At 44.2% G+C, this 11001-nt stretch overlaps 1 protein-coding gene across 1 annotated transcript in view; it reads left to right on the forward strand.

The window, feature by feature from the left end:
* The first annotated feature begins 243 nt into the window (after positions 1-243).
* The window catches only part of tm4sf18 (transmembrane 4 L six family member 18), a 27919-nt gene continuing 17161 nt past the window's right edge, over positions 244-11001 (forward strand). The window contains exons 1-2 of the mRNA XM_061883890.1: positions 244-769; positions 10737-10805. Of these exons, the coding sequence (XP_061739874.1) occupies positions 590-769; positions 10737-10805 (249 nt within the window). The 5' untranslated portion in view covers positions 244-589. The remainder of the gene's footprint in view (positions 770-10736; positions 10806-11001) is intronic.

An 11001-nucleotide genomic window follows, 5' to 3' on the forward strand; every position in this document is an offset into this window, starting at 1 on the left:
CGGAACAAGATGTCCTCTACAATGCGTGACGTCACGCGCACGCCTCATCATAACCGCGACGTTTTAGCATGATACTATCGCGCGAAATTTAAAATTGCAATTTAGTAAACTAAACCGGCCGTATTAATATTAATATTTCATCATTGATACATAAACTATCAGACTAGTAGTGGCTTGCAGTAGGCCTTTAATCCATGTTCTAAAGTCAAATACAAATAAGGCAACAAGAAAACAAACATGCACACGCTCTTGGTTTTTGTCTCTCATGGGATTTTTCATACTTCTGACTAAGCTTTGCGCAGCCATTGGTCAGCCCACTTCCTGTGTGTGTGTGTGTGTGTGTGTGTGTGTGTGTGTGTGTGTGTTTCCTGACCCTTGTTGTAGTAGAAGTGCTTCTAGAAGGAAGGACAGTGTATCCAACACACAGACTCCCACCACTTGCTGGCTTCCTGCCTCCCCAACCAGCTGCTCCGTCCCATCCTTCCCCTCCTGCACTTCTTTGCAATTTGCTTCAGTTCCTTCTCCTTTTTCCCGTCTCAGTGCATTTTTTATTTTTTTTTCCCCCCCCCTTGTCATTTCGGGCTGAGCGATGTGTTGTTCGGTGGGTTTTGCCAGATCTCTGGGCCTAGCTTTGTTGCCCCTGGCCCTCTGCTGCGTGCTGGCCAACCTGCTGCTCTTGTTTCCAATGGGAGAAATGACCTACATCCAGCAGGGCCGCCTGGCCAGCTACATCTGGTACTTTGGTGGTCTGGGCGGTGGAGGACTGCTGGTGAGTACTCAACATTTCCTTTTTAACTATACGGTTGTGGTCAAAAGTTTCTAATCATTTCTACAACTCTTATTTTCTTGTGATGTAGTGATTGGAGCACATACTTGTTGGTCGCCAAAAAAAATTCATGAAGTTTGCTTCTTTTATGAACTTATTATGGCTCTACTGAAAATGTCAGCAAGTCTGTGAGCAATGTTGATATTTGCTGACATGTCCCTTGGCAAGTTTCACTGCAATAAGGCGCTTTTGGTAGCCATCCACAAGCTTCTGCTTCCATTTTTGACCACAAACTTGGTGCAGTTCAGCTAAATGTGTTGCTTTTTTGACGTGGACTTGTTTCTTCAGCATTGTCCACACGTTTAAGTCAGGACTTTGGGAAGGCCGTTCTAAAATCGTAATTCTAGCCTGATTTAGCCACTTTTGAGGTGTGTTTGGGGTCATTGTCCTGTTGGGAAACCCAACTGTGCCCAAGACCCAACCTCCGTGGGTCCAGAAGCGACATCTTAAGACTTGCCTAAAGTTTGCTGCTGATCACATGGACAAAGATAAGACCTTCTGGAGGAAAGTTCTGAAACAAAAATGTAGCTGTTCGGCCACAATACCCAGCAATATGTTTAGAGGAGAAAAGGTGAGGCCTTTAATCCCAGGAACACCATGCATACCGTCAAGCATGGTGGTGGTAGTATTATGCTCTGGGGCTGTTTTGCTGCCAATGGAACTGCTGCTTTACAGAGAGTAAACGGGACGATGAAAAAGGAGGATTACCTCCAAATTCTTCAGGACAAGCTAAAACCATCAGCCCGGGGGTTGGGTCTTGGGCGCAGTTGGGTGTTCCAACAGGACAATGACCCCAAACACATGCAAAAATGGTAAAGGGATGGCTAAGTTAGGCTAGAATGAAGGTTTTGGAGTCCTGACTTAAACGTGTGGACAATGCTGAAGAAACAAGTTCATGTCTGAAAAGCAACAAATTTAGCTGAACTGCACCAATTTTGTCAAGAGGAGTGGTCAAAAATTCAAGCGGAAACTTGTGGATGGCTACCTAAAATCTATTTTTGACTTTTGACTTAGGAGATTTGCTGACATTTTCAGTAGAGCCATAATAAATTCATAAAAGAAGCAAACTTCATGAATGTTTTTTTGCAACAAACAAGTATGTGCTCCAATCACTACATCACAAAAAAAAAGTTTTATGAATGATTGGAAACTGAAGTTTCACTGCAATAAGGCACTTTTGGTAGCCATCCACAAGCTTCTGCTTACATTTTTGACCTCTCGTCTTGACAAAATTGGTGCAGTTCAGCTAAATGTGTTGGTTTTCTGACATGGACTTGTTTCTTCAGCATTGTCCACACGTTTAAGTACAGAACTTTGGGAAGGCCATTCTAAAATCGTAATTCTAGCCCGATTTAGCCATTCCTTTTACCACTTTTGAGGTGTGTTTGGGGTCATTGTCCTGTTGGAACACCCAACTGTGCCCAAGACCCAACCTCCGTGGGTCCAGAAGCGACATCTTAAGACTTGCCTAAAGTTTGCTGCTGATCACATGGACAAAGATAAGACCTTCTGGAGGAAAGTTCTGAAACAAAAATGTAGCTGTTTGGCCACAATACCCAGCAATATGTTTGGAGGAGAAAAGGTGAGGCCTTTAATCCCAGGAACATCATGCATACCGTCAAGCATGGTGGTGGTAGTATTATGCTCTAGGCCTGTTTTGCTACCAATGGAACTGGTGCTTTACAGAGAGTAAATTGGACAATAAAAAAGGATTATTCAGGACAAGCTAAAACCATCAGCCCGGAGGTTGGGTCTTGGGCGCAGTTGGGTGTTCCAACAGGACAATGACCCCAAACACATGCAAAAATGGTAAAGGGATGGCTAAGTTAGGCTAGAATGAAGGTTTTGGAATGGCCTTCACAAAGTCCTGACTTAAATGTGTGGACAATGCTGAAGAAACAAGTTCATGTCTGAAAAGCAACCAATTTAGCTGAACTGCACCAATTTTGTCAAGAGGAGTTATCAAAAATTCAAGCGGAAACTTGTGGATGGCTACCTAAAATCTATTTTTGACTTTTGACTTAGGAGATTTGCTGACATTTTCAGTAGAGCCATAATAAATTCATAAAAGAAGCAAACTTCATGAATGTTTTTTTGCAACAAACAAGTATGTGCTCCAATCACTACATCACAAAAAAAAAAGTTGTATAAATGATTGGAAACTGAAGTTTCACTGCAAAAAGGCGCTTTTGGTAGCCATCCACAAGCTCCTGCTTACATTTTTGACCTCTCGTCTTGACAAAATTGGTGCAGTTCAGCTAAATGTGTTGGTTTACTGACATGGACTTGTTTCTTCAGCATTGTCCACACGTTTAAGTACAGAACTTTGGGAAGGCCATTCTAAAATCGTAATTCTAGCCCGATTTAGCCATTCCTTGTACCACTTTTGAGGTGTGTTTGGGGTCATTGTCCTGTTGGAACACCCAACTGTGCCCAAGACCCAACCTCCGTGGGTCCAGAAGCGACATCTTAAGACTTGCCTAAAGTTTGCTGCTGATAAGACCTTCTGGAGGAAAGTTCTGAAACAAAAATGTAGCTGTTTGGCCACAATACCCAGCAATATGTTTGGAGGAGAAAAGGTGAGGCCTTTAATCCCAGGAACACCATGCATACCGTCAAGCATGGTGGTGGTAGTATTATGCTCTGGGGCTATTTTGCTGCCAATGGAACTGGTGCTTTACAGAGAGTAAATGGGACAATGACAAAGGATTATTCAGGACAAGCTAAAACCATCAGCCCGGAGGTTGGGTCTTGGGCGCAGTTGGGTGTTCCAACAGGACAATGACCCCAAACACACCTCAAAAGTGGTACAAGGAATGGCTAAATCGGGCTAGAATTACGATTTTAGAATGGCCTTCCCAAAGTTCTGTACTTAAACGTGTGGACAATGCTGAAGAAACAAGTCCATGTCAGTAAACCAACACATTTAGCTGAACTGCACCAATTTTGTCAAGAGGAGTGGTCAAAAATTCAAGCGGAAACTTGTGGATGGCTACCAAAAATCTATTTTTGACTTTTGACTAAGAAGATTTGCTCACATTTTCAGTAGAGCCATAATAAATTCATAAAAGAAGCAAACTTCATGAATGTTTTTTTGCAACAAACAAGTATGTGCTCCAATCACAAAATCACAACAAAAAAAAAAGTTGTATAAATGATTGGAAACTGAAGTTTCACTGCAAAAAGGCGCTTTTGGTAGCCATCCACAAGCTTCTGCTTACATTTTTGACCTCTCGTCTTGACAAAATTGGTGCAGTTCAGCTAAATGTGTTGGTTTTCTGACATGGACTTGTTTCTTCAGCATTGTCCACACGTTGAAGTCAGGACTTTGGGAAGGCCATTCTAAAATCGTAATTCTAGCCCGATTTAGCCATTCCTTTTACCACTTTTGAGGTGTGTTTGGGGTCATTGTCCTGTTGGAACACCCAACTGTGCCCAAGACCCAACCTCCGTGGGTCCAGAAGCGACATCTTAAGACTTGCCTAAAGTTTGCTGCTGATCACATGGACAAAGATAAGACCTTCTGGAGGAAAGTTCTGAAACAAAAATGTAGCTGTTTGGCCACAATACCCAGCAATATGTTTGAAGGAGAAAAGGTGAAGCCTTTAATCCCAGGAACACCATGCATACCAACAAGCATGGTGGTGGTAGTATTATGCTCTGGGCCTGTTTTGCTGCCGATGGAACTGCTGCTTTACAGAGAGTAAATGGGACAATGAAAAAGGATTATTCAGGACAAGCTAAAATCATCAGCCCGAAGGTTGGGTCTTGGGCGCAGTTGGGTGTCCCAACAGGACAATGACTTATAGTCCTCGTCGCGGCGCACTTTTCTGTGTCTGGTGGCAGCGTCTGCTGCGGGGGCTCATCTTGCTCGGGGTCGATCCTGTCGCTCTCGTGGTCATTTGTTGTCGGGTGGGTTCCTCTCCTACTTCTGCCACCATTGCTCCTCCTTCTCCCCTTTTATGCTGCAGCAGAAGATGCAGGGATTGAGCACAGGTGTGTTGAGTACGCACCTGACTCTGCTGGCTGTAGTGTCGCTCCAGCCGTGCCCCGCCTCTCCGCTCTGCTGCATGCTCCGCCTCCTGGCCGCCATCTTGGGCAGGACCATGCTTTTCCCTGGTGTGGTGAGATTATCCTCTGCATTTGACCCATCACTGAGGGGAGGAGTGAGCAGCAGCACTGGCCACACCCAAGATTTATTTTTGGTGATTTAACCTATCTGTATTGGCCCTGCGATGAGGTGGCGACTTGTCCAGGGTGTACACCACCTTTCGCTCGATTTTAGCTGGGATAGGCTCCAGCGCCCCCCGCAACCCCAAAGGGAATAAACGGTAGAAAATGGATGGATGGAACCCCCAATTCTAACCCTTGACGCTGAGTGCCAAGCAGGGAGGTAATGGTTCCCATTTTTATAGTCTTTGGTATGACTCGGCCGGGGTTTGAACTCACGACCTACCCATCCCAGGGTGGACAGTCTAACCACTAGGCTAGTTTGAGTCAGAATTATAGAAAATCATGTTTGAGGTTTGACATTTAGTCGTAAAAATGCCTCACGTTTCACTTGGTTATCTTCTTTAACCTTCGTCTTGTGTTAGGGTCGGCACCGACCCGTTTTAGTTTTTAAATGCATAAAAACACCACATAGATTTATTTTTTTGCATCAAAGCTTTTTGACTTTGTCAGGAACCTCTTTGTCAACAAAATAAAACATTTTAATTTTTTTCACTAAATTATAAAATGCTCTGGTAGAAATTATGCCCTTGGTGTTGTTAGGGTCGGTTTTGACCCGGTTATAAAAATAAGATGATAAAGCAAATATAAGAGCCAAAACTGAACACACTGACAGCCAGCTCCTCTCCCAATCATGTGAGCTTTAGTGGATTCTCATTTTACCTTGTTATCCTGTACGAAAACAAACAAAAGACGGACACTAAAAGTGTCACTTTTTGCCACTCTGATTTTGTTTTTTTTATTAGTTTTGGAACTAGTAATCTATTTCTCTTGGTTTCATTTGCTTGATTGGTTGTTTGTTTGATGTTGGATTTCTGTTGCTGAAAAAAACACTTTTTAGCCTTTTTCTTGAAGTAAATATATATGGGTCGAAATTGACCCGTAACACCATAGATGTTACTATAGTTAAAATTCGTAAAATGAAAAAATAAACAAAACACATTTATTCAAGAGATGTGTTCTAATACCTCTTAGTAATAGTTAGGTAACACAACAACCTTTTTTTATTCATATGATTCTCTTGAGGTTCGTTTTACCATTTTTAAAAATTGAAATCGAGGGGTATACTGACAAAATAAGGCCCAATGGCCCAAACCAAAAATATTAAAACCAATATTTTCAAGGATAAGGAAGCCTAACAAGGTAACCAAGAGATGAGAAACAAATTGGATGATAGATAATTGTTTTTAGTGTATTTTACAGCTGATTTAAAACATGGGTCAAAACCGACCCGTTAACATAAGAGATGGTAACAGAAAGCTAACACAAGAGGAAGGTTAAAACGTGGCTCGGACCCACATTTTTGATCAATTGTCTAATTTACGGCATTCAGGGACTTGACTGTTTAAAAGCATTGAAAAATAATAATAATAAAAAATTCCAACTTGTATGCACTATTAAAAATGTACTTGTGACAGTCTTGCTGTCGTCGTGCGGGTTCAATGGACCACCCAGGAAGGACATGCTTTTGAGCAGGTTTGACTTCTTTATTTTTCAATAAAGCTTGGTTGCAACTCGGATCGCTTTTCAGCTCCTTCCTCCACTGCTCATTCCCGGTCTGCTTTTCAGCCGCCGTCGTTGTCGTACTTGGGGCGGCATAGCTCGGTTGGTAGAGTGGCCGTGCCAGCAACTTGAGGGTTGCAGGTTCGATTCCCGCTTCCGCCATCCTAGTCACTGCCGTTGTGTCCTTGGGCAAGACACTTTACCCACCTGCTCCCGGTGCCACCCACACTGCTTTAAATGTAACTTAGATATTGGGTTTCACTATGTAAAGCGCTTTGAGTCACTAAGAGAAAAGCGCTGTATAAATATAATTCACTTCACTTGTCTTGCGCTCTATGTTGCTCTTGCGAACTCTCCTCCTTTCTTCCCGATCCCTCCTCCTTCTCCCCTTTTATACAGTATCAGGAGAAATGTCCCGCCCCGACTCTCCGCTCCGCCGCACTCTCCGCCTCCTTGCCGCCATCTTGGGCAGGGCTGCAGCGTGCCCTGCCCGCCGTCGGCGCGTTGGCTCCTCCTCTCGACCGTACTCCACGACTCATCTGAGATGTGTAGATCGTGATGTCATACCAAAGACTATAAAAATGGGAGCCATTACCTCCCTGCTTGGCACTCAGCATCAAAGCTTGGAATTGGGGGTTAAATCACCCAAAAAATGATTCCCGGGCGTGGCCACGGCTGCTGCTCACTGCTCTCCTCACCTCCCGGGGGGTGATCAAGGGTGATGGGTCAAATGCAGAGAATAATTTCGCCACACCTAGTGTGTGTGTGACAATCATTGGTACTTTACTTTTTAGGAATAGAGACATAATTGGAAATTAATTTACTTCCATGCGTCTCCCGCTTCACAGTAGGAGTATTTTTGCCCTCCTTAAAAGTGATTTCCCTGCAGCGTGATCCAGTCTGCATGTGTCCCCCGAGAACACTGGAGTTCTGTGTGAATCAACAGATAATCCCTGCGCTCGCCATGTCGCTCTGTGGGCTCTGTGCTCCCACTGAGACGCTCACTTTGTTTGGTTTTTAGGCCAGAAACAGATGACGGATTATGTTTTCCCACACAAAACTTACTCTGTTGTGCGTTAAAAGTTTCTTGTTCGCTTTCCTCCAGAAGGTCTTATCTTTGTCCATGTGGTGTCGGATGAAACAAAAATGTAGCTGTTTGGCCACAATACCCAGATATGTTTGTAGGAGAAAATGTGATGCTTTTAATCCCAGGAACACCAAACCTACTGTCAAGCATGGTGGTGGTAGTATAATGCTGTGGGCCTGTTTTGCTGCCAATGGAACTGGTGCTTTACAGAGAGTAAATGGGACAATGAAAAATGAGGATTACTTCCAAATTCTTCAGGACAAGACCAGAGGTTGGGTCTTGGGCGCAGTTGGGTGTTCCGACAGGAAAATAACCCCAAACATACCTCAAAAGTGGTAAAAGAATGTCTAAATCAGGCTGGAATGAAGGTTTTAGAATGGTTTTCCTAAAGTCCTGACATAAATGTGTGGACAATGCTGAAGAAACAAGTCCATGTCTGAAAAAACAACACATTTAGCTGAGTTTTGTCAAAAGGGGGAGGTCGAAAATTCAACCAAAAACTTGTGGATGGCTACCAAAAGTCCTTTTTCGACGTTGGAACCAGCAGTGTCAGCAAATATTAACATTGCTCACAGACTTGCTGACATTTTCAGTAGAGCCGTAATAAATTCATAAAAGAAGCAAACTTCATGAATGTTTTCTGCGACCAAGTATGTGCTCCAATCACTACATCACAAAAAATAAGTTGTAAAACTGATTGGAAACTCAAGTTTCAATCCAATAAGGCGCTTTTGGTAGCCTGATTGAATTTTTGACCACTCCTCTTGACAAAATTGGTGAAGTTCAGCTAAATGTGTTGCTTTTCTGACATGGACTTGTTTCTTCAGCATTGTCCACACATTCAAGTCCTAACTTTGTGAAGGCCACTCTAAAACCTTCATCTTTGCCCAGTGGGTGTGAGTTTTCCTTGCCCTTTTGTGGGTTCTTCTGAGGATGTCGTAGTCGTAATGATTTGTGCAGTCCTTTGAGACATTTGTGATTAAGGGCTATATAAATAAACATTGATTGATTGATTCTGTCCTGATTTAGGCATTCCTTTACCACATTTGACCTGTGTCAAACCATGAATTGATTTACGTGGACCCCGGCTTAAACAAGTTGAAAAACTTATTGGGGTGTTGCCATTTAGTGGTCAATTGTACGGAATATGTACTGTACTGTGTAATCTACTAATAAAAGTTTCAATCGATCAATCAATCAAATTATTTGGGGTCATAGTCCTGTTGGATCACCCAACTGCGCCCAAGACCCAACCTCCGGGCTGAGGATTTTAGGTCGTCCTGAAGAATTTGGAGGTAATCCTCCTTTTTCATTGTCCCCGAGTTAGGAAAGAGTGGATCGTGAGATCGACAGACGGATCGGTGTGGCGTCTTCGGTAATATTTTGGTATCCTGTAGCATTCAAAGGTGGAGTACCATCCCCGGGTTGGGGAGGAGATCTTGCCCCAAGTGGAGGAGTTCAAGTATCTCAGAGTCTCGGTCATGAGTGAGGGAAGAGTGGATCGTGAGATTAACAAGGGGATCGGTGCGGCGTGTTCAATAATGCGGACGCTGTATCGATCCGTTGTGGTGAAGAAGGAGCTGAGCCGGAAGGCAAAGCTCAATCAATCAATCAATGTTTATTTATATAGCCCCAAATCACAAATGTCTCAAAGGACTGCACAAATCATTACGACTACGACATCCTCGGAAGAACCCACAAAAGGGCAAGGAAAACTCACACCCAGTGGGCAGGGAGAATTCACATCCAGTGGGACGCCAGTGATAATGCTGACTATGAGAAACCTTGGAGAGGACCTCAGATGTGGGCAACCCCCCCCCCTCTAGGGGACCGAAAGCAATGGATGTCGAGCGGGTCTAACATGATACTGTGAAAGTTCAATCCATAGTGGCTCCAACACAGCCGCGAGAGTTCAGTTCAAAGCGGATGCAAGACAGCAGCGAGGGTCCCGTCCACAGGAAACCATCTCAAGCGGAGGCGGATCAGCAGCGTAGAGATGTCCCCAACCGATACACAGGCGAGCGGTCCATCCTGGGTCCCGACGAGCGCTCCATCCTGGGTCTCGACTCTGGACAGCCAGTACTTCATCCATGGTCATCGGACCGGACCCCCTCCACAAGGGAGGGGGGGACATAGGAGAAACAAGAAAAGAAGCGGCAGATCAACTGGTCTAAAAAGGAGGTCTATTTAAAGGCTAGAGTATACAGATGAGTTTTAAGGTGAGACTTAAATGCTTCTACTGAGGTAGAATCTCGAACTGTTACCGGGAGGGCATTCCAGAGTACTGGAGCCTGAACGGAAAACGCTCTATAGCCCGCAGACTTTTTTGGGGGCTCTAGGAATCACTAATAAGCCGGAGTCTTTTAAACGCAAATTTCTTCCCGGGACATATGGTACAAAGCTCTCAATTTACGGGTCGCTCTACGTTCCCATCCTCACCTATGGTCATGAGCTTTGGGTTATGACCGAAAGGACAAGATCACGAGTACAAGCGGCCCAAATGAGTTTCCTCCACCGGGTGGCAGGTCTCTCCCTTAGAGATAGGGTGAGAAGCTTTGTCATCCGGGAGGAACTCAAAGTAAAGCCGCTGCTCCTCCACATGGAGAGGAGCCAGGTGAGGTGGTTCGGGCATCTGGACAGGGTACCGAAAGGTAGGAGACCACGGGGAAGACCCAGGACACGTTGGGAAGACTATGTCTCCCGGTTGGCCTGGGAACGCCTCGGGATCCCCCGGGAGGAGCTGGACCAAGTGGCTGGGGGGAGGGAAGTCTTGGCTTCTCTACTTAGGCTGCTGCCCCCGCAACCCGACCTCGGATAAGCGGAAGAAGATGGATGGATTAATGGCATTCTAAAAATAATAATAATTTTCAAATACATGTATTGTTCATACATTTTTTGAGGGCTTTCTTCTGCAGTATATTAAATTAATATTAATTTTTACGTTAATCTTGTTATAAAACACAATTAAAATCAAGAGTAAGATTAGTAATTCACTGGAAGTATTTGAGGAAAAGTTGGGACCCAAGGTCAAAAAGGTTAAGAACCCCTGCTTTAGTCGTTACCTAATAACTCTTTTCTCTGTTGTTCTAGATGCTCATTCCGGCAGTGACCTTCATCTCGCTGGGAAAGTGCAGTTGTTGCTGGAATGAGAGCTTGATGGTAAGGAACCGCCGATCGGAAAAAAAAAAAAAAAGACTAAAAGCTTTACGCACGTGTCGCCTTTCTCCCAAGACAGTTGTTGTTTGGCCCCCATGCAACACTGCACCCTTTGGTAGGTGGAATGCTAATGCTAATCCAGCCATGATAATTAGACAAGGAGGCTTTTGTTGGTTCACACGCAACTAAGTAAGCTTGG

Source organism: Nerophis ophidion, linkage group LG22, assembly GCF_033978795.1.
Source record: "Nerophis ophidion isolate RoL-2023_Sa linkage group LG22, RoL_Noph_v1.0, whole genome shotgun sequence".
Taxonomy (NCBI): domain Eukaryota; kingdom Metazoa; phylum Chordata; class Actinopteri; order Syngnathiformes; family Syngnathidae; genus Nerophis; species Nerophis ophidion.